This window comes from Mustela lutreola, chromosome X (genome assembly GCF_030435805.1).
Source record: "Mustela lutreola isolate mMusLut2 chromosome X, mMusLut2.pri, whole genome shotgun sequence".
NCBI classification, from domain to species: Eukaryota; Metazoa; Chordata; class Mammalia; order Carnivora; family Mustelidae; genus Mustela; species Mustela lutreola.
Genome location: NC_081308.1, coordinates 95,581,221 through 95,605,697, shown reverse-complemented (window position 1 = coordinate 95,605,697; position 24,477 = coordinate 95,581,221). Strand labels below are relative to the sequence as shown.

Genomic DNA, 24,477 nt, shown 5'->3' with positions numbered 1-24,477 from the left:
GTTTCTAGACCTTCTCTCTGTTGTCCTGTAAGTGCTTGGAGAGATAGTTTGATGAATAAAGCAGGGTACTGATCCTTAAATCACAGACACCACTCTAAGTGGATTTTGGTAGTGTAATCAAGAACGGACAAAAGGGTGGGAAAGTCCTCTGCCTGGGAGACAGTGGGAGATGGGGAAAGTTTTGCAGACTAGGTGACATTTAAGTGGGGCATTGAAGCCTGGGTAGGCTTTTGATGGCTGGTGAAGAAAATGGGCATGCCATCATTAAAAAACTAATAATAATAAATCAACAAGAACAAAGCCACACCATCAGAAAAGTGCAGGGCACATTTGGGAAAAAGCAAACCCAAACCAGAAGCCAGGTTTCTCAAAACTCCTCTCTGACTTCCTTTGGACTATAAGCTCCTTGGACCAGAAACCAAGATTTTGTTTTCTCTAACGCAATAGTATCGCCAGCACAGCTGTATTTGTTACAAACATTTTGTTCTGTAGGGCTCCAGGGGACTCAGCAAATGAATTTCAGGTGCAAATTATTTGTATTGTTAAGCAATATGTGTGTTTCTGTATTTCTACATATCGATCAACAAAAACACAGAGTTGAGATAATTCCTTTTCCTGAACATTGTTCTACCCACACAAGAAAATATCTTTTGAATATCAAATAAGTGGATGGAGGACAGACTTACAGAAGTTCATTCCCAAGCCTAATCCTATGGATTCCCTCCACAGCCTGACTCTCACTGTATCCATCCCAAGTCATAGCGGCTACAAGAGCAGTTTCCTTCTGATTCTAACCCTAGGCCTTCCTCTGAAATATAAGTCTGAAATAATCTTCTCCTATAATTATTTCCACCAGCCAACCAACCACAATGAAGGTTCTGTTACATGAATAATCAAGAGCAAGGGTGAATGCTGAAACCCAGGGTTCCGTGTGGTAGGACTCAAAGTGGCCTCCATAATGAAAAGACCCTTAAAATTCCCAAGGAGTTCATGAACTTGGCAGTGTCTAGCTCATTTCTCTTGCTTTGGTCTAACTAATAAAAAACAAAATGCAATGATCTGACCTAGAGAATTTTAGAACCAGAAGGAAACTGAAAGATCTTCTAGTCTGCATCTTCCCCAACTTACAGATAGAGAAGCAAAGACCCTGTAAGGGGAAGTTAAATAGCCAGGATAGGCCTGGGATATAGGTCTCCCATACTACATTGCTTCTTGTTGTGTCTTTGTCCTATGCATTTCTGCCCTTATCCGTCCTTCTGAGAATTTTGACCTGCCCCAGCACCTTCCACTGGTACCTTCCCAAATGAATGGGGCAGCTTGGGAATTTATTTGGCCTGCTCTCTTGAGTTGTTCAGCTTTTTCTCCCCCTGTTATTAGTATAGCCTGTCCAGCTCTCTTTTGATTACTATTTGTATGATAAGTCTTTTTCCATCCTTTTGTGTTCAACCTATGTGTGTCTTTGAATTATGTCTCTTTCAGGCAGCAGAGAGCTAGATCATGGTTTTTGTTTGTTTGTTTGTTTGCTTTTTGTTTTAAAAATTCATTCTGCTAACCTCTACCTTTTAATTTGGTTGCTTATTCTATTTATGTTTAATGTAATTACTGATAAGGTAGAAATTACATCTGCCATTTTGTTATTTTCTACATGTCTTATGTTTTTTGGTTCCCTTATTCTTCAATTTTTGCTCTTTTTTGTGTTAGATGTTTTTTCTAATGTACAATTTTAATCTCCTTGTTTGTTTGTTTTTTTTAACTAATTTTGAGTTATGTTTGTGGCTACCCTGGAGAGTACGATTGACATCTTAGTGCAATCTATTTTGAAATAATATCAACTTAATTTCAATTGAATATAAAAATAGTTACCATAGTATGGACTTGACCCTCCTCCCTTCCCCTCCTTTTGGGCTCCTATTAACATACAAATTACCTCTTTATGCATAATAAGTCCATCAGCACCCATATATAATTACCATTCCACGCAGTTGTCTTTTGAACTGGATAATAGAAGAGAAGAGTTACAAAAATAAACTTGTGTCTTTTGTATTTACCTCTGTATTTACCTTTACCAAGTGTTCTTTCTTTATGTGGATTTGAATTACTGTCCATTGTCCTTTCATTTCCCCCCTGAAAGCTTCTCTTTAGTATTTCTTGGATATGTCTGCTAGCAATGAATGCCCTGTCTTTGTTTATCTGAGAATGTCTTGTTTCCTCCTTCATTCTTGAAAGAAAATTTTACTAGATTTCCTTAAATGCCTTGATCCAATAAGGCTCCCTGCCTTGGCTTAGATGCTGTGTGTGTGTGTGTGTGTGTGTGTGTGTGTGTGTTGGGGCATGATTTCAATGCTCTTTCAGGCAGTTTATAATTTTGCCTTAGCCTTCGTTTGCTGCTTGTGCAGGGCCTCAAGGCCAACCAGAGATGAGAGATTAGGACCGTCTTAGGTCTTTTCTCAGAATACACCCAGTTTTGAAAATGTGCCATGTCACAGAGATTCCTGGGAGCATGCGAATATGTTGGAACTTTTCAAACTCTCCTATGGACACTAATTCTCTAGCTTTTCCTTTTAATGTTTGGAGCAGCTTCATTTGCCCTAACAGTTTCCTCTTCTTTAGGCAGCTGTGATTTTAAACATCTGAAAAGGCGGCTCACAGTGAGTGTGCTCTGCATTAGGTCAAATAAAGAGTGTATGAATGGGAGTTTCCAAGGACTACCAAACAGGCCAAATAGTGACAATTCTCTGTGAATGGGGCTTTATTTTTGTGGGCGGGGGGGGGGGGGGCTCTTAATTCATTCTGCACCATCTCACTACTAGTTTGCTGTTTTCCAGATACTGGAATTGGGAGGCTGTTGGCTTTCAAGGCTACCTTGAAGTTGGGGAGAGGGAGAAGGGAAAGAGAATAAGCTAAAGCACTACAAATTTTGGTATTCTTATATTCAGCCATTTTTCTTGAATAAACACTCTTCGGATTACTGAAAACTTTTTGTTAATTTCCAGAGTTCTGAAAATGTTGGTTTTAACAATTTTTCCAGTGTCACTGTTGGAGCAGATTTTCAAAGAGTCTTTCTTTGCCATTCTGGAAGTCTAGAGCTCGAAGATACTTTTGACTACATTCAATTTTCACTTTATTCAAGTACAAGAGAGGCAAAATCCCTTCAGAGATGTGACCAGATTGTATACCACTTTGCCCGAGTTCGATTTTACAAATTTTTGTTAAACTTCTATTGTTTCCTCAGCCTTCTACTTCCTGTTTATCAGTTTTATAAGAGATTGTGTTTGGTAGTTTAGAACAAGGGTGCCAAATACTGCCTATGACCTCGTTGTTTGGGGATGGCCCCCCAATATGAAAAAAGAAATGTTTTTTAATATCTTTAAAGAGTTGTAAAACAAAGTGCAAACAAACAAGACTGCATGACAGAGACCATATGTGACCAGCAAAGAAAGCACAAAATATTTATTATCTAGCCTTTTACAAAAAAGTTTGTAAGCCCCTGATTTACCATGAAGGGAAGCCGGGTTGGTGAGAAGTGAGTCTATTGCTATACTTGCCTTTCTTTTGTTTTTTAATGATTGTAGTCCCTTGAGGGTCCTAAATAACAGTCAAAGAGGTGAGAGACTTTACATATCGCCTTTCCAATACTGAATTTTCTTGATGAAGACACCAAGGTTCAAAGACTTGTTCAAAGTCATAGTAGTACTAATTCCAGGACTAAAAGCTCAGGTTTCTGAATATACTTTGTTCCTCTTTCCATTGAAGTTGCCTAAAAATTTTCTTTTTTCTTACCCCTTCCTTCTAAGCAAAAAAAAAAAAAAAAAAAAAAAAAAAAAATCTTTTTTAAAACATCAAGAAGGATCTCTTGAATATCCAGAGTTGACCCTAAATGTTTTGGTTCCCTTTAGTATCTTGCTGATAATGCAAATGATAACAGTGGTTTTCAAACTGCTTCATTTGGAGATGGGTGAGATTCTGCCCCCCCAATGTCTGAATCAACTACAACAGCTACACTTGTATTTATTTTATGTATTGGGCTCCCGAACAAAATCTCATTTAACTAGAGGACTTAGAAGAAGAAGAAGAGAGAGAGATATTAAGAGAGAGACAGAGACAGAGATTTGAAAATTGCTGATTTAGATTATGGGTGAAGTATGTCCAAGAAGAATCACAAGTATCTCCAACACTACATTGGAAAAACCAATGCCATGTCCTCTTTCCATCTCCTCCTCCTGCTCCTTCACCTCAAGATGCAGACAAGTCTTGGGCAGTACTGGAGCCATGGACTGTAATTCCTGGTGCAAGTAGGCAGATGGGGTACATTTTCTCGGTTAAGCATTTGTTCAGGACCTGGCAGTTCTCTGGGAGCCTGAGATGAACTGACATATATATTCACAACTGATTTTTGACAAGGGCACAGATTCAATCAAAAGAGGAAAGATAGCCTTTTCAATAAGTGGTGCTGGAACATTGAATATTCATAGAACAAAAAAATGACCCCTAACTTAAACCTCATGTCTTATGCAGAAATTAACTCTAAAAAGAAAAAAAGAAATTAACTTAAAAATGGACAATAGATATAAGTGTAAAAGAGGTAAAAAGGAAACCTAGGAGAAGATCTTGTGATCTTTGGCTAAGCAGAGAGTTCTCAGGTTTGACAACAAAACTATCATCTATAAAGTAAAAAGAATAATAAACTGGACCTCATCAAAATTAAAAACTTTTGCTTTGTCAAAGACCACGCAAAAGGTATGGAAAGACAAGCAACAGAATGGGAGAAAATAGTTGTAAGCCACATAGCTAGCCAAAGACATACATAAAAGATAAAAACATCTTAAAACTCAACAGTAAGAAAGAAAAAAAGAAAAAAAAAACAAGTTAGAAAATGAACAAAAGATCTGAAGAGGGGTGCCTGGGTGACCCAGCTGGTTAAGTGTCTGACTCTTGATTTTAGCTCAGGTCGGGTCTTGGGATGGTGAGATCGAGCTCCTTGTCATGCTCCCTCCTCAGCGTGGAGTCTGCTTGAGATTCTCTCCTTCTCCCTGTCCCATCCCCTGCTCATACTCTGAGAAATAAGCAAATAAACAGACAATATGAGAAGTTGTTCAATACCAGTAACCACCAGGAAAATTCAAATTAAAACCGTAATGAGATACCACTTAAAACCCCCAAAATTAGATAAATAAAAAGGAGAGAAAACACCAAATACTGGCGAAGATGTAGACAAACTGGATCCCTAATACTTGTCTGATGAAAAAGTAAAGAGTACCCCCACTCTGGAAAACAATACTGCAGTCTTTACAAACTTAATGTGCAATGGCCGTACGACTCAGCAGTAGTACTCTTGAGCATTTATCCCAGAGAAACGTAAACTTATGTTAATACAAAAACCCGTATAAGAATTTTTAGAGCAAGCTTAAGTTGTAATAGCCCGCAATGCCCTTCAATGGGTGAATAGTTAACCAAACTGTGGCATAATGGCACCATGGAATGCTGTCAGCAATCTAAAGGAGTGAACCTGCTGACATGTGCAACAGCTTGCATGAATCCCTAGAGAATTATGCTAAATGGGAAAGGCCAGTCCTGAAAGGTTACATACCGTATGGTTCCATTTATATAATAGTCTTGGTATGACAAAACTGTAGAGATGGGAAACAGATCATTGGTTGCCATGGGGGGTTTAGATGTGGGACACAGGGTTTTATAGCTCTGACTGGGGCAGTGTAAGGGAGCCCACTGATGAGGGTACAGGTCTGTATCTCAGCTGTGGTGATGGGCACACGAATACACACATGGTAAAATTGCATAGAACTATGCACACATTTGTGCAACACAAGTGCATGGAAAATGGCAAGATGTTACCACTGGGGGAAGTTGAGTGAAGGGTACATCATCACAAATATTCCTCCTGATACTTCAGCTTCCTCTGAATCTGTCACTAGTTCAAAATAAGAATTAGATAAAATACTAATTAAAACAACCCAGTCATCTGATGTTGCCCATTTCAGAGCCCAGTATGTCAAGAAAAGGAGTTAACTTTACCTCTTATCTTCTTACAGGATCTGTACCTGCCTCTGTCCTTGGATGACTCGGACTCACTTGGTGATTCCATGTGAAGAAGAGAATGCTCGGAGTCCAGAGTACAAATCCAAACTCACCGTTACAATAGGGTACTTCTGCTCAAGGGTCCAACAGGGCTATTGGTGCTTTCAAATTTTAATTTTTCATTGTTTTACTTTTAAAAACACACTGTAATATGTTGGGTTTATGTTCCTGTGATTTCTCCTCTGGGCCACTGATCCACAGTTACCAATTATAAGAGATAGATCGATTAACCATTCTTCGGGGTGACTTTCCGGGGATGCAAAATGTGCTAGTCCATGACCTTTCTATTGAAAACTTAGGCGCCTGCGTTATTTCTCCCCCATCTCACTTTGCCCATACAGGACAGTCTTCCTTCTGTAGAGGGTTGTTTACATACATAGCCCTTAAAATGCGTATGTGGGAAAGAAACTCATTGGCAAATCCAAGAGTGACAAACACAAGTGCCCCTTGTCTCCTGATCTCAAGAATGCTGGAAGATCCTGGGAGGGCGGCAAGGCAGCTCCCCAGCCTTGCTCTTCCCTCCCGACGGAGCCCCCAGTTTGTCGTCTAGCACCAGTTCTGGCTGTCAAGGGGGAGAAACACCAGCAATTTGTAATTCTGACAGCAGATGCTTAGGACCCCGGTGCAGGGCAAGTGAAAATGAGACTAGGCAGAATTGAGAAACGCTGTCGTCGTTTCGGTAGCATTTCTAAAGCACAGCAAATTTCTTGTCGAGCTCTCCAGTGGGGCAATTTGGAATCAATAAGCAATTAAGGGTTGGCGGTGAGGGACTTCGTATGCCCGATTCCTCTAGGAGGCTGTCTAACATAGCGAGTTATTACACAAACTGTATGGTATCCATCTGTCTCTGTTCTATTGAATGCCTTGTAAACAGCCAACACTGAAAACACTGTGAGAATTTGTTTTCAGGTCTGACACCTTTTGGTCGCTTTTTATAGCAAGAAAACCAATATCCTTTTTATAAAACTTCGTGTCTGTACTTCGGGAGCAAACTCTTCAGGCTCCTTTTTTATAAACTGGTGATTTTTCTTTTGTCTAAAAAACACATACAGAAAATTTACCAAAAAAAAAAAAATGCAGAAGAATAACATAGTTTAGAAATCATGCTGTCACTGCCAAACAGAAACCTCCGGGAGGAAAAAAAAAATGAGTAGCAGAGGCCAATTCAATAGAATCAGTCTTTTGATAACTTTATAACAGTTATGCTTACATTAATAATTTCAACGTGGACCAGACATTCTAATTATATTTTAAGGGAAATGTTACGGCATATTTTCAGCAAGTCTTTTTTATCTGCGATCCTGATATTTCATACTGAAGACACAGAGACCTTTCACTTGTCTTTCACGCTAGAAAGGATTTCTCTTTACTAAGGACTGATCATTCGAAATAGCTCTCAGTCTTTGAGGTACCGGTTCATAACACTGCTTTTTGTCTGTAACCATAGCCCATAATGGCAAAGATGACTAAATTTAAGGGAAAGCCATGCATGCCAGTTCTGTGTTTGCTTTTAGCAGATAAGAAGTTTTTTTTCCCCCTTATTTCTTTGTAAATGTTCGGATAGTGTGTGAGGGGCAGCACTCAAAGCCAAGCTGTTGGTTGTTCAAGAGTTGTCCAAGAGTTGCAGTTGTTCCTCCTCTTGAACTGGAATGAGCTTGGGAGGTGTGTGCGTATGTGTGTGTATACCCTCAGTGGCTTCAGAACTGGGAGATACTGCAGGATACCCCAGATCCGTGGCAACTTGGTGGCATTGCTGATGTGGAAGGGAACTTGGTGGCGTAAGGGGTAGCTCAGATACCTCTAGACAAGCTTCAGAGGACCTTAGCTACAAGAAATATCTTTGGCTCAAGAAAAGTCCTGATGATAATAATACTGATTCCTGGTTCAATGGGTCTCCAAAGAACCCCAAATCATGAGAATATTTCTTTGTCTCTCTCCTTTATGTGTAGGCCTCTTGGAAACCATGACAGAGACCATTTTCTTTACTCCCTACTTTCTTCTGGAAGCTCAAGGTTTTTCCTTAGTGCCTCCCAGAACAATTTGTAGTTAATTGGGAAAAACTGGTACTTGGGATGGTGAGGAGGGGGGAGGGGGCAGTGTAGAGAGAGTAGCAGGTCTATTTTTAATCTTCAGGCCAGACCCCCAAAGATTCCACTCTCTCCGGATCTCATTTAGCCCAGTTCCTTCCATTTAAGATGAGACGGAGGCTGAGGCCACTAACGGACAGGCTGGTGAGGAGCAAGACCAGAGGAGTTTAGATTCTCTCCTATCCTGGGCCCTGTGCTACCTTCTTGAGCATTTCCTCGCTGGTGGCAGGTGTACTAAATGGACACATTCTCCTGAGAGTGACCTTTGATCCAACAGTCTTCAATCATAAAAGTAGATTTTCCATCTTTCTTTTAATCAATTATAAGAGAACATGTCTGTACTGCCACTTCAGGGGGCTTGGTCTTGTTCCAAAATCTAAGCCTTTAACGATGGCATTTTAAATTAGCCTATTTTCAAAGCAGAAGAAAAAATCATAACTGTGCGCCTTCACCCTTGTCATTCATGCCAGATTTTGCCCAATCCGGTTTTACCACTAAAGTCCCATTGTATTACCTTCTGCACACTCAGCAAATATCAAGTCATTCAGCAAACATCTACCACCACTCCCCTATCCTCCCTTCCTCTTTTACGCACGTGCATGCCCACGCGCACGCATGCACACACACACACAATCCATCTGTTGCTTGTTCCTACCTCCTGATTTTTCTCCCTTACAGAAATAGAAATAGGGACAAAGAAGGGGAAAATGTATATATGGGGCTGGGCTGAACAACTTCTTAAGTAGTGTTAACTAGGGGTAAATTGAGAGAAAATTTCCTTTTCTCTTCACTGTTTTGGAAAGGATAGCCATTAGCATGACTGCTTTGTGTCCTTAAGGACTTTAGTATTAGCCTAGATTGAATCATAGAGCTTTCTAGCTGGAAGGAACCTTAGGATCACATGACCTACTCCAAATTCCTCCTTTTCAGGCCAGGAACGAGATGCAGAGGTAATTTCCCCAAGGTCACACAGCTGGCTAGGGGCAGAGCTGGGATTAGAACCCACATCTATTGGCTCTTATTCCAGGGCCTTTTCCCACTGAACTGTATTGCCTTCCATGAGACTCCTGAGAATTCTTTCCCAGGGTCATGTTGCATCTTGGAGCCATATGCTGCTGCCCTGAGCTCAGTGGGGAATCCACACAGCAATCTCATACGGCTCTTTCTCCCTGTGTTCACATGGTTCCCATCCACATGGACTGCAGATGTCCCCAAAGGAGGAGGAGGCATTGAGGACCCACAGGAACAATGAGGTGCCTGACCTTGTCCACCCAACACAGAGAATCACTGTCCCACCTTGAGGAGCCCTTGGCTCTCTGAGCTCCTGCCCTGTCCAGCTGAAATGGGGGAAGGCTGATTTTTCCCTGTCAGCTCACCTCATCACGTCTCCTATTGGCTGGGTCTTCAGAGGCTGAGGGAAATGATTCCTGTCCCTAGAGCAGGGAAAGGAAGGAAGAAATAGAACCATAGCTTTGTTCCCCATAAATTTCCGAGATGGCTTTTCAGTATTTTTTGAATGACTGTGGCTGCCACTCACTGGCAATGATTTCTTTTAAAATATGGGAGAGAGGCTAGCTAGAGAGAATAACCTGGTCTTGCTGTGGTGGTTCTCATCCACAATGCTCCCATACCCATCCTGCCCCAATGGGGATAATTTCCAGATATAAGCAAGGGGCTTCATAACTAAAATTCACCTCAGCTGGTGGTAAACATTGGCTCCTAGCGTTTGCACTAAAAAGCAAGCTCTGTGCTCTACATGCCATACTCACCTTCTTGTGTGTGCTGCTTGCTCCTGTGGCCTTCCATGGCAGAAACCAGGGCAACAAGGTCTGAACCCATGGTTTGGCTCCTAGTAAGTCTCCTTCTGGGATTGAAGGGTTATTCATTAGTTCAGGTCCAAGAGACTTCCTTCTGGGCTTACCCTGCTTCTCAGGAAGTTCTCTCTTCTTCCTGTTTCTCCTCCCCAATTGGAAGGATCCAAGGAACCTTAAAGTGTATGTATAGTTCTAAGAAGAAGGAAAATATAAGGGGTCTGAGCCCCCTTGATCCTTCTTTGAATCAACCAGCCCAAGTCTTAGAGCAGCAATGCAGTGCTTGCCTTGGACAAAATGACATCTACTTCTTTAGTCCCTTTAATAATGGCAGGACATGTCCTCAATCCCCCTCAGATATGGTTCTAAGTAGCTTTTCTTTTTTTAAAAAAACACATCTCCCTGGGACAAGGGAATAAGCATGCCCATGTACCTCAGAGGAGCTCTAGCACACTGATGAGAGTGTTTTCAGAGATCAGCCTACCTCCAAAACATCTTTGCCAACATACATCTCTGGATAGCTGCCCCAGGACAGTGGGGTTTGAATGACCTCTTTTGCTACCCAAGTCACTATGGAGACTAAAAGGCATTGGAGATTAATTTTTTGAAGCAGGTCTTTGGAACCTCTCCTTGGCCGCAAAGGGCCACTTGAATCTCCAAGGCCAGGCCACAATCATGCATTGTCCTTATGGCATCCAGGGATTTGGCTCTTAGGCCTAGGCTGGTTTCATCAGTAAACTGTAAGTATTTTGAAGCTCATATGAAATGAGGGGACATCAAGGGTCCTATGTTTTGGGACCTGGAATCCAGAGAGAATGAAGTCCCAGACATTGATATGCCAGAAGTGATCTGAGACCTCTTACGTAGCAAGAGAGCTGTCACACTTCTGCCATTGCCCTAGGAAGGAAACCTCTTATGTAGTATTGTCCAATGGAACATTCAGTGATTCCATATGGTGTTTCCTCTTCCTTATCTGTGTGGCCACGTGGAGCAAGAATACTGCATTGATTCCCCATGCCTACCTTCTGGCGGGGGAGAGATATCTCCAACAGACTCTTTGGCTCTTGGTGCCCTAGACCCAGTGTAGTGCTGTTAATATTCAGTGGATTGCCCTAAAGGCTGTGATTATGGACCAAGACAACACAGGCCATTCATTTCTTAAAAGTGAATTCCCAATTTTATTCTTCTATTTCTTCAGGAAAAAGAGACTTTTTCCTCTGTCTCTCCCATCCTGGTTCCCAGAGCTTATCTCCATCCTCAAAGATGTAGTGTGGCCTTGACATTCAACCACTTGGTGTTGCTATTGTTTCCTGCTTGTTTCTCATTAAAGATCCATGCAGACCTCCCACTTTGGCCCAGGTGGTGTGACGCTGGCTATCACAGGACAAGACTCTGGAACCTGCTTCTAACTGCCTACACTTTGACATCTTCTGGAATCAGATGCAATCTCGTCTTACCTTAGATGCCTGGGTTTGGGGTGGGGGGATATAGAATTCATCTTGGGAATTAAAGCATCTTCTTGCTCCTGATTAGAAGGGACAGCCTAGTGGGGAGAGTAGGTGGCACAGTGGAAGTCAGAGCAAACACCTTGTGAACTAAGGCACACGTGGGGACCTGGAAACTTCTCATTTCTGGGTTAATAATAACCTGAGGAAGCAATGTCTTTTTGCCAATGTCTACCTCCCCTGTGTATTTCTTTGTCTTGTCTTTCTCTCTCTAGTTCATTATAATTGCTCTCATTTTTATACTCTCTTATCACTCTCTTCTTTCAGAGTACAAATGCCCATCTCTTGTCCTCTGCAATTCCCTCTCTTGTTTGTTGTCTCCCATTTTATTCCTTCCTTCCTCCATGTCTAAGTATTGGGCACATACCTCTTCTTAGCCCTGAAGTTTTGCCTTGGTGATGTGAAGTTATTTCTGGACTTGACCAGCGCTGATCGTACCCCAGTCCAGTCAGAAGTATGGTGGTTGAAATCAATCTGATCCTGGCTCTTTGTTCTCCATTTTCAGTTGCCCTTCCCCAAAGCAGATCTTTATAAGCAGTTTCCTTACAGCTCATGTATCTTTGGGTCTTTGCCTTCCATGCACTGTACAGAGCACTCTGTGGTTCTTTTTTAGTCTGCCATTTTGTGGAGCAGTGAAGTGTGCTCAGAGAAATAATCAGCTGAACAGAAAAGTCCACCCATGGATTCTTATCAGCTAAATACTATTAACTGATTTCATTTGCTTTGCTCATAGTTTTAAAAGCTGCAATATAATATCATGAGAGACCATAGGTCATCTCTGCTGTCATTTGGTTTGGCCGGCTGGGGGCGTTGGGTGTCGGGTGGAGCAACTGGGTTCAAGTTCTACCCCCTGATACATTAAATTGTCTGTAACAACCTTATATTTGGGGTTTGCCAGCTGTTGAACTGTTTTAGCTAAACTGATAGGCAGTTGTGGTTGATTTAATGGAAAGGGTAATGAACAAACCCCTACCACAGAACAAAACATTCACTCAATTAATATCTATTTGTCCTTCTATTACTAAATTCACCTAAATGTTTATTCTTAACTCCAGCTGTTCGCATCCCTGTGCAGGCAGTCCACATAGAGTAATCAGTGGGCCTCAAGAAGTCAGCTTGTAGGTGCTAATTTATTCCACAGGGTACACAGCCCTTGGGGACGTCATGGCTTGGCAATGCCATATGGAATGCCCTTTCTGATGGCTTTTCTTTATAACTTCTCTTAAAGGGATTTGAACAAGTAAGAAGTTATACCAAAACGTCTCCCATGTATGGTCCTGCAATATATTGCAGCTTGAAGCCAATGATCCCTTATGACTTGTATACAACTAATGCATGTTTTGATTGAAGTTTGCATTTCTCATGTGTGGTAAGTTCTTTAAAAAAATAAAAAAAGGTTCGGGTCACCTTTTTGTGCCATTAAACTTGTACAGAAAATGCTTTTATGGCCATTTTCAAAGGGAGAAAGTTAAAAATGGAAACAGCCTACCCTTTCTGCCCTGTTGCTGTAGTTAGAACTCAGTAAGTGTAGCAAAAACAGCTGTAATTGGTGGTTGTAGTATTAGAGGCGTTAGCTTGCTAGTGACTAGCTTTGGAGAGTAAATGCATGGTATTATACATCCCGTTTCTTAAATAACTCATTTTAACCTCTGAAAAGAATATATTCTTCCCTGTGGTCCCTCTTCCCTGCCCGCTCCCTTCCCCTGCTCCCAGGTGTCTCATAGTTGTAAAGAACTGATTTGGGGGCCGACGTCTTTTGCCAAGTCAAGTCAGCAAGAAACAAGCAGGCCAAAAAGGGGGGAAAGGCATTTCTCAACATTCTCTTCAGCAGCTAGTGACCATTTCTCAAGGAATGACGTTATGATCAAACACTCAACTTCCCTTTGCATGAAAAAAAAAAAAAATCGGTGGCAGCTCGAGAATGTGTTTGACCGTTTGCTTACATAGTGGAGTTGAAGAGTTCTCAGAATCGTGTGCAATTGAAAGACATTGGACAATGATGTTCCTTTACCCCTGCAGCAGTTTTGAGGTATTTGGAAACCTCACAAGGCTCTGCTTGACTGAGCCATACTTATTAAGAAAGAATGAAAAAAAAAAACAAAACAGAAAATGACAATAGATAACTTAGGGACTTTTTAGCTGCCCCTGTAGAAGAGTTGTAGCCGTAAAAGATGAGGACATGCACAGAGAAGCATTGCCCCTGGTTGCCCAGGCAATGTCCAGCTTTGCTTTCTGACTGTGTTTCTAAAGTACTGTTCCATGAAAGCACTCTCTCCTTTTTGGTTTGCTGTTCCCACTTGGACTGGTAGGTTTGATGAGGCTTATGTAAAACCAGCTGGAGCAGACCTTTTTCATCTCCTGTGCCTGTTAATATCCCTCTCCCTCCCTCCATGATTTCATGAGGGCTTTCTTTGGTTAGAGGACTTCAAAGTCTAGAGAAGTTCCCCATGTGTGTAATGTGTTGTGAACTGTGAATGCTGCAGCTTCACGGCATTCGATACCAGGAGGCTGGAGAGCTGCTCTTGCAATCATTTTGGCTCTCGAGCTCTGTTCTTCATCTCATTCTCATTTCTGTGTACATTTGCAAGATGTGTGTAATGCCATTTTCCAAAAATAAAATTCAATTTCAATATTTTTGGCTGACAGTGTCTTTCTTTCTTTCTTTCTTTCTTTTTTTTTTTTTTTTTAACATTGAACCAATGCTCATATAACCCCAAAATGTCCGAGCTGGAAGAAAACTTCGATGTTCATCAGTCTGATCCCTTAATTATATAGATGGGGAAGCTGATTATCGATATATGATGGAAATGCCATAATTAAGAGCACAGCACATTTTTACACCATATAAGATCCCAATCTCCCAGAGTGAGCGGGAATCAAACGGCCTCTTTTTATGTATAAGATGCTTTGACCAAGGTCAGTCTTGATCATCAGAATAGGAGGTTGCTTCTAGTCCTGTGTTTGCAGAAAAAAGACTCCACGTGGGTTCTGGCAAATACTTCTACCTACAGTCTCTACCTGCAAATTTCCAATCCCTTTAAGGTTGCCGCTGCTCCTGGGAGAAGGGACACCTAAAAATCTTACTCACCCTCAAACATAAATGACTAAATATTGTTCTCAGATAAGACTTTATTAATAGTGAGAATGCAAGGCGCTGGGCTTGTGAAGAGGTTGATTGAAAGGGAGGAAGGAAAGTTTACAGAAAGAGGAGGCTGAGTTCTCGGAAAACAGCATGAACAGTCTTATGGTGAGAGCCAAGCCTGAAGCTCCCACCTGAGCTGTGTTTAAAGAAGCAAAGCCTTGAGATGGTTAGGAATTTTCCTTTCTTCTGCACGGCATTTCATCAACTAGCCCCATGCCATTACACTGGTTGAGACAAAAAAAAATAAGAAAGTAAATGGAGATGGGAATTCTTAGTGTTCCTAATCCATAATTTATATATATATATATATATATATATATATATATATGTGTGTGTGTGTGTGTATACATATATATATATACACACACACACATATTCTCTCTCTCTCTCTCTCTATATATATATATATATATATATATATATAAACAATCAGACTGGCCAGGTTAACCTTCCTGATCACTATGGCCAGACTCTCTTTCTCACTGATCTTTAAGGTGTCGCTTTCTCCCAACTTAGTCTCCCCTGGTCTCCACTACAAGCAGATTCTTTCTAAAAGATCGTTTTGATGTTGTCATTTCTCTGACTGGGCATTTATGACAGTTGTCTATTGCCCATCAGATCAAGTCCAACTCGTCCATGTGGTTTTCATTAAGACATCTCTGGAGTGCTATGTTCCAGGTACTCTGCCAATTCTTGGGCCTTGGGTTTCAGAGTTTCAGTCCAGGGAAGGCAGACCTGTAAATAAATGAGTCCGGTGCCAAGGAGCAAGTACTACAGGAACACCAATGATGGGATAATTAATATTTTGGGATGGTGAAGGTCAGGAAAACTTCACAGAACTGCCTGCATTTGAGAGCAGACTCAAGAGTTTTCGAGGTGGGTAGGGAGTGTTCCCAGCAGAGGGAAGAGCACGAGGAATGGCAAAAAAAAGCAAGACCCTTTCTGAGAACTGAAAATTACCTGAGGCAGAAAGGCTATAGGTCCAGTATATAGAGTTCTGGGAGGCAAATACAAGGGCATAGTCTGGAATTACAGTTTGGGCAGTTGACCAGTGGTTCCCAAGTGTTGGTATAACAACCAATGACAGTCTGTAATAAGGGTTTTTTTTTTTTTTTTTTTTTTTAACCAGATCGTGATGAAAAGAGAGAACTGAGGAAAATATAGTGTGAGTTGGTTTTTTTTTTTTTCGTAGAAATAAATTACTCCATGTAGAGGACAAGAAGACAGGTGCGTGCTGCATTTTAATGTCCTCGCAAGGTGGAGTAAAAAGTGAGTAAAACCGGGAGGGGCTCAAATCCAGTCTAGCTCTCTTTATTTCATTTCTTTTATAATTTTGATCATCTGTGAAATTTGGCAGTATGGCAGCCATTGGTTTAGACTAAAAGAATGGACAAACAGAGAAACCAGTGGGAGCTGAGTTGTAAGGAAAAGGGCGTGTTGCATTTGAAGCAAGTTCTTTCTTGGAGCCTAAATATTCTCTCCTGTTCGCCCTCCACCCTCCCCACCCTCCCTTCCTCCCTCTCCCTTCTTCCCTCAGTCCTCCCCACCTCCCTCTCTTTTTCCTCTTTTTAGGATTCCCTTCTTTCAGCTCTGCAGATGCAGAGATGAAACAGGCTTTTCTGGGCCATTTGAATTCAAGTTTGCATCATGCCCAGAAGAACAAAGACTCGAGAGGCTAGTAATTCTGGTCAGATCTCTGTATGTTCAGTTTTTGGATGAAAGACATCCTTTTCAAGCTTGAGAAAAATCTTACATAGGTAAAGACATGCTGAGAATGAGTCTTTGCAGCTGTTGCAAGAGTCTGGATGGAGATAGGAGACCCAGAACTAAGGCCAGATCAGGGATGGGGTGGGGAGTATGGAGCCAATGTGCTATTGATGCAGGAGTGTCAGGAGGTGGTGGGCCGGCTGGATACATTGAGATGTGAGAGCAGGAAAGCCCCAGCTTGACTTGAGTAATTCTCTTCCATCTTCCCCTGTTCCTAGACATGGTCCTGCACTCCAGACAGCTTAGTAGCCTCCCTCTTACCCACCTCCTCCCCTGACTTGGGCCCTGGCTACACCATGCTCATTCACACTTCACTCTAGCTGACAGAGTCTACCCCTTCTCTCTCTGCCCAGAAAAATACCCTCTGACTGCCCTTCCACATTCTCTCCACCTGTCTAAATCTCAGAGGTAGCCAAAACCTACCAGCAACGGAACTTAAGGCATATTTATAAGAAAAACAAACCCAAACATGGAGGGAAACTGGCAACTTTTCTCTCCTGAACTTTCCAGGGCAGTCCTGATCTTATGTAATTTTTTTTTCCTTTTTCAAATAAAGGTGATTTGTTAAACATGTAACTACATGTGATTTTATTTTTTAGAACTTTCTTTAAAAATTTATATAAATACACTCGCAAATTGGAAAACATCCCTTGTCAGGACACATCCGCACTGAGGGTTTGGAAATTCTGATTCCTTTCTGGGAGAGGCTTTTCCTAGGCTTCCTTGTCAACTTGTCTGGCCCTCCTCGCCTCCATTCTCTTGCCAGTTAGAAGAGACACTGCTCTTCCATCTTTAATCTTTGCTTTTCCATACTCCAAAAGGGTCTTTCAGATCCTCTGATTATATCAAGCTTGATTGCATCAAGGAGACAGTCTTGAGTAAGCAGATAATTTTTCTTTGAACCCCGGAGACTGCTGATTTTTTCCAATCAAGAAGATTTGGCTTGAGTTGTTGTAATTCCTTTTCCTTTCCCCCCACCTGCATGATTCTGAAAATACTTTGCCCAATTTAGAGAGGGAAAAGTCCTGGAGGTCTGTATTATGTACCACTCTTTACTCTCGCCAGTAATGAACAAGATACGCACAGAATTGCAGAATGTCAAAGGTGGAAGGGCCTGCAGAAACCACTTTTCCAATGTTTCCCAAACTTCCCTAGGGATTTGAGTCAATTGGGCTACTTGGTACAAATACGAGTTCTGGGACCCCATCCCACTCCCACTTCATTAGCCTCTCCAGGACAGCAGCCAGGCAAATTGTACGTTTAACAAGAACTTTAATGATTCTTTCATCTGGGAAGTTCACAGCGCTCCCCCAGACTTTACAGTCGATGGAATCACCTGAAGATCTTGTTAAAATGCAGCTTCTGATTTACAAGGTTTGGGGTGGGACTCTGATTCTGCATTTCCAGGAAGCCACCTGCTAATGCCCCATGCTCCTAGCCCACAGACCATGTTTTCAGTAGCAAAACCTTGTGTTCATCATTCAGAAGAGGAGGAAACTGAGGCCCAGGGCAAGAAAGAAAGTTGTGCACATGCAGATACTGAACCAAGGTCGACTAGCTCTGAGGGCTCCAGACTCCTAGGCCAGTGCTTTTTCCCTCTGACCAGGCTGCCTATCTCCAGCAGCCACTAAAAGCAGCCCAGCTGCAGTAATACTGTTTCCAATCAAAGGCTAATTGGAAAAATGATGTTTCCTGAAAGGGGGGCAGCCCTGGCTTGTCTCAGTAATGAGTGGGCACACTGGCAGGGTGTGGGGGAAGACAAAGGGTGGGGGAGGGGAGAGAATTTACGTCTCATTATAATTGAAGAAATGAGCAAAGTTCCCCTCCCGAGGAGCCCAAGGGTTTAAGGTCACACAATGTCCTCCACCGGCCTTCAGGAAAAGTACTAAACTTAACTAAACTACACCGAACCACCCAACCAAGCAAAAACCTATCATCTAGAGCCTCGGGAAAGGGCCATAACGGAGGTCCGGCAAGGAGTCGGGAGAGCCCAGAGGAGGGGCAGTCTGAATGCTGGGCTGGAGTGATGAAGGCTGCTAGATATTAGAGTTAGTATAATAAAGCATTAATGATGAAAAATGAGCTAAGAATTACCCTGCCTGGAATAAATCTTCATTTTAATGGTCCCCTTCAGGCACAGGCTTCACTGAGGGGATGTAACATGAGCTGGAGCTTAAACAAGTTGGAGTTTGTTAGGTGAGGAGTGGGGGAGGGGAGGACGGGGACATGGCAGCCAGAAAGGCCAGTCTGAACAAAAGCAATGAGGTGTGAGCCCTGTCCACTGTGTCCGGAATCAGAAAGTCCTCCAAGGAGGTGGACGGACCCTTGAGGCGCAGAGGCCAGGGTTGAGAGTGGATGACGACCATGTTGGGAAGGTGAAGTGGGGTTGGGTCTTTTGACAGCCACACCAAGTGGTCTCTGCCAGCCACCATCCTGGGCTCCGGTGGGGAAGTAGACAGGGTCCCCAACCTCCCAGAGCTCCAAGGCTATAACTGAGGAAGGCGGTAATTCTAACAGGGCACAAAGTGCTGTGACCTGAGGAGGAACAAAATGGCAGAGGAAGAATGTGGTCACCTAATTCAGCCTGGGAAGGTGGGGTAGGGGTCGTTGAGGAGAATCTTCCCGGAGGAAGTAACATCTTCACTGAGGCTTAAAGTGAGGGGGGAGGAATATTGCAGGTCAGAGGAAGAGCATATGTTAAGGGCCCCGAGAGGAAACACTGTTTTGTGGAGTAACAAAAAGAAAGCCGATATGGCGCAAGTGTGGAGTGTGATGGAGGAGAGGTGGTGAGAGATGACACCTGAGGGGCAGGCAGAGGCCAGACTGCGTGGGGCCTGTAAGCCACATTAAGGAGTTTGAGCTTTCCTCCTGAAGAGCACCAGGGAGTCATTAAAGAGTTTTAAGCAGGAGAGTGAGATGACCAGATAAAGTTGTGGCTGGACAAGAGGGACGCAAGAGCAAGAGATGAGGAGAGTGTGGGGGTGGGGGTGGCAGGCAGGGTTATCCCGATCCATGCAAGAACTGATGGCAGCTTGGACAGGGGCAGGTGGCATTATAGACTAGAAGGAGGGAAAAACTGGCTCTCTCAAGAGGTCTACAGGCTTGGTGAAGGATTCCATCTGTGGGAAGGATTTAGGGAGAAAGGTTTTAGTTCTGGACAGAAGGAGGTGAGTAGGAGAATGGGAAGAACTCTGGGCCAGGAGGAGCTAAGGGTTTCTGAAAGGAGTCCCTGAGGGAGGCACATTTGGGGAGGTCCTGGCTCCTTCTTTGGGCACAGGTCTACAGAGGTCAGGGGCCAGGGAACGACTTTTGTTTTTGAAGCCCCTCAGTGCTGTGTGGCCTCTGAGTAGAATGGGCCCCTGCTGGGCATGCCTCCTTCTGGCTGAAAAGTCTGGGCCCAGAGTTAGGAACCACCACCCATCGCCGGCCTCTCCCATGGTGTGTCAGTCTTGGCACCATGCATACTTTAGTCCAAACAAGGTTCACCAAAACCCAGTAGGGTCGGGGGGGTGCTCTCCTCATGTTTACAGATAGGAAGCTGGCTCAGAGAGGTTAAGTGACTTGTCAACAATCACACAGCTGGGAAGTGGTGCTCTGACTGTCTTTCCATTAGACCAAATTGCTTCCAGTGGACTGTATGCTCAGTCCTGCCACTGTGGCTACTCCAGAAGTAGGGTTTAAATGTATCTCTGCTCAGGACAGCAAAGGGGTTGCAAGTGGATTTGAGGCTGCCGTATCACAATACCCAAGGCGGGCGATGCTGTGGGCTGAAAAGTCAGACCTCACAGGCATGAAGAAAACAGCAAGAAAGTTGTGGGGTGTTAGAGATGGATGCCGCTTAGGGTAGAACATGTTCTCTGTAGAAGCATCCTGGAGCAAATAAGGTAAAGACCGCGCAGTGGACACAAAGCTTGGATGCTTAAGAGCATCGCTGGGAGGGTGGGAACCATGTGATGTGGCCCCCAACCTATTAGCATCATTTTTGCTGGGTCCTTTCTCCGTTTCAGCACATTTTTCTTGTCTTTCAAAATGTGAGCTGGAGCACTGAAGGACACAACCTAGAGCATGGGAGAAAATATTCGCAAGTGATGTATGTGATAAAGGGTTAATATCTGGGACACATAAAGAACTCCTACACCTTGAGGATGGCCACAACAGAATGATCCAGCAATGGGGCGCCTGGGTGGCTCGGTGGGTTAAAGCCTCTGCCTTTGGCTCAGGTCATGATCCCAGGGTCCTGGGATCGAGCCCTACGTTGGGCTCTCTGCTCAGCAGGGAGCCTGCTTCCCTTCCTCTTTCTCTGCCTGCCTCTCTGCCTACTTGTGATCTCTGTCAAATAAATAAATTTTTTTTTTTAAAAAAAGAATGATCCAGCAAAAAATGGGGAAAGGACGTGAATACACACTTCTCTAAGAAGATATATTAATAGCCAATGAGCATGTGAAAAGCTGTTTGACTTCACTCATCAGGGAAATGCAAATGCAAAATGCAATGAGCTATCCTTTCACACCTATTAGGATGGCTACTCTCAAAACACCCCAGCTAGTAACAAACTGTGACAAGGATGTGAGGAAATTAGACCCCTTGTGTGTTGCTGGAGGGCATGGAAAATGGTGTGGCTTCTACGGAACATGGACAGGCAGTTCCTCAAAAATTAAAAATAGAATGACCACGTGATGCAGCAATACCATTTATGGGTATGTACCCCAAAGAATTGAAAGCAGAGTCTCCACAAGATATTTGCACACCCATGTCCACAGCAGCAGTATTTACAAGAGCCAAGAAGGTGGAGCAACCCAAGTGCCCACTGACAGACAAATGGATAAACAAAATATGGGATCTAGGGGAAATGGAATATTATTCAGCCTTTAAAAAGAAGAGGGCGCCTGGGTGGCTCAGTGGGTTAAGCAGCTGCCTTCGGCTCAGGTCATGATCTCGGGGTCCTGGGATCGAGTTCTGCATCGGGATCTCTGCTCAGCAGGGAGCCTGCTTCCTCCCCTCTCTCTCTCTCTCTCTCTGCCTGCCTCTCTGCCTACTTGTGATGTCTCTCTGTCAGATAAATAAATAAATAAATAAATGAATGAATAAAAAGAAGAAAATCCTGGTGCATGCTACAAAAATGGATATGCCAGGAGGACATTACGCTAAATGAAAGAAGCCAGCCATAAAAAGGCAAATACGGCATGATTCCATTTATATGACATATCTAAAGTTGTCGAATTCACAGAAGCAGAAAGGAGCACGGCGGTTACCAGGGGCTGGGGGAGTTGTTGTTTATGGGTGCAGAGTTTCAGATAGGCATGATGAAAAATTGCTGGTGACCTGTTTCACAACAGTGTGAATATACTGAGCATTGTCAAACTGCAGGCTTAAAAATGGCGAAGATGATAAATCTGATGTGTATGTGATCACAATTCTAATTTTAAAAAGATTTTAAATGCAAGCTGGGAGACCAATACCTCTGGGACTTGCTTCTCTGTCTAGAAACCTCAGCTCCCCTCTCTTCTAAGTTTTTCAGAGCTCTCCCCTCAACCACCTCCAGAAAACTTTTTCAGACAGTTGGAAGAGTGGAAGTGATTCTCAGACCAGGCCACTTTCAAACTTCCTCCTCCATCCCTCCCCAGCCTACAGGATCCCTCCTCCTTTGCTTATACCCATTGGTTGTCCTTAGCCTATTTCCAGCCTGTTCATGGAACATGTGTTCTCAGAGTTCTGGGATGAAGGCTATTGACGAGAAGGAGAAAGGTGAGGACAGCTTGTTCCAGCCCTTTAAGTTACAAGGAGCTGTGCGCCTGTCCAGCAATAGCATAACTTCGTAGATTTCAAGCAAGCCTATGCTTCCTCTGAAGTGTTCTTTCACTACAGGTACAACAACACAGCAAACCGCCATCCAAAAAAACCCTGTCCACCCGTGAATGGCGCTTTGTAAGCCGGTTAATGTATAACACTTTAGAAAGCCGGGCAGGGAGCATGTTTGCTTTTCCAACAGGAACCACATCAGGGGTGTCAGATGCCAATAATCCCAGGATTCTGTGGTCATAGGCTTTGATTCTGCAGCCAAACTTTGGCATCCAGACGTGGAGGCCAGTGATTTCCAACCTTTTCACCACCAAGGATCCCTTTTATTACTTTTTCCCCTGTGGGCCCCATGTTTGGAAAGATTTTTATCTAGCAAAGCTATTTTATTATGGAATAATTCATTTTCCCAATTTTTTACTCCGTCGGAGCTTCTGATCCACATGAGATAACCACACTGAGCTAATAGCATTTCAATCAAAAGCAAAGAAACATGATATTGTACTTAGCTCTTTGTGGCTTTGTCTTGGCTGAATGTATAGTTTCTATTAGCTTTTTCTTAATATTGAAATACATTTTAAGGGCACCAGTCACTACTTTTAAAGTCCTCTGGATTGAGAACTGCCAGTACTAGTTAGTGGAGGTACTGACAAGAGAACTATCAGCTTAAGAAGCTATGAAGCCTATGAACCACAAATAGGACAGAATCTGTTCATCAGAAAGCCTCCCTGCATTATTTCACTCATATTTCACTAGCTTAAGTGGGTTTTTTTGTTTGTTTGTTTGTTTGTTTTTGTTTTTTTGCCATGTAAGTAGAATGATGAGATTGTTCCCCAAACAGAAATAACAAATATTTGCGAAGCCCCTACCTAGGTACCTGGCATTGTGATGGGATAAGTCCCAGACACAAGAATCTGCCTCCCTGCCAGGCCCTCTGCTTCCCAATTCCAGTCACGCTCCCTCCAGATCAAAGATCTTTGGTGATAGGGTGTGTTAGAGGCTCATCTAAGCCAAATGTCTCTTACCACACTGAATACAAATGGACGTATCTACGTGTCTGTCTACGCTACTATATGGAATGCTCTTAAGGTCACGGATCTTGTCCTATTTTTCTCTGTATCTCTGTGTCTCTGCCAAACAGTGAAATGCAGTGCCTGGCAATTAACAGGTGCTAGGGGAATGAATGACAAGTTCTAGGCTGGATGAATAGTTGAACAACTGAGAATGGAAATGAGACCATGAACTCCTTAAGGGCAGGCACTGCGTCACATTTACTTCTGTGTCCCCACTGCCTGAAGCAGTGAATGGCACAGTGTGGCCACCCAACAAATACCTGAGTAAATGAATGAATGAATGGGTGGGTGGATTCCATAAGGTGAGAGCTGGTCCCCTGGGCCTGGACACTATGTAATGATGCATAGACCAGTTATTACAACACACAAGTAGAAGCCTCTTCACACCATTGATTTTTTTTTAAGCCGTTGCCCAGTGCCTCCATGCCTCTGGCTAATTCTTGGCTACCACACTCCCTCCTGCAAGGCTCAGTACCTCTCCCCTGCTCCCTCCTACCTCCCTACCCTCCCACCTTGCTGTTGATCGCCTATATAAATCCACACACACTCATCTGATAAAGGAAATGGTTCAGAACCCTGGCACCCCATTTGGAAAGGGCAATGACTCCCGCTATAAAAAAAATCTCAGAAAAGACAGAGAATGAATGCAGCCGAGACATGTCTCTCCCTGTGGTGTCACTGGGTGTAATTTAAGCAGAGGCATTCCTGCAGTTGTTACACCCAGGCAAGTGTGGGGAATGAAGCAGTTGTCTGTGACTGATTTAAACTGTGGTTTTTGACAACTGTGCCCTGGATTGAAGTGTCCCATCTGTTAAATTTAGTGTCCAAGGGAGCTGTGAACATGAGCTCTAAGAGGAGCAGCCTCAGTTCTATGGGGTCCTTGACAACTCAGGAAGAGTTTCTATCCCCAAACCAAATTGGGCATTTTCTCTGCATCTCAGGGCTGTTTAATTAATACAGTTATTCCTGGCAGGATCCTGGAATGCAGGAATAAGGTGGGCAGAACATGAAGGGGCTAGTGAGGGAATGGCGGAGGGGGCTGAGTGGGGAAGAAGCCTCTTTTCAGATATTTAAGAAATAACCAGGACTATTCTCAGGCAAAGGTCACTGAAAATGCTCCCTTCTCAAATTCCCACCTCTACCCCCATCTTCACTCTTCCCCTGTTACCCTGTTCTCTAAGCCCGAAGTCCCCTGATAGCCCC

At 43.2% G+C, this 24,477-nt stretch overlaps 1 protein-coding gene across 2 annotated transcripts in view; it reads left to right on the top strand.

Annotated features, from left to right (window-relative positions):
- Positions 1-14,115, top strand: part of DCX (doublecortin) — a 108,452-nt gene extending 94,337 nt beyond the window's left edge. For both annotated transcript variants that reach the window (XM_059158161.1, XM_059158162.1), the window contains one exon: positions 6,048-14,115. In XM_059158161.1, the coding sequence (XP_059014144.1) occupies positions 6,048-6,104 (57 nt within the window). In that variant the 3' untranslated portion in view covers positions 6,105-14,115. The remainder of the gene's footprint in view (positions 1-6,047) is intronic.
- Positions 14,116-24,477: the final 10,362 nt, after the last annotated feature.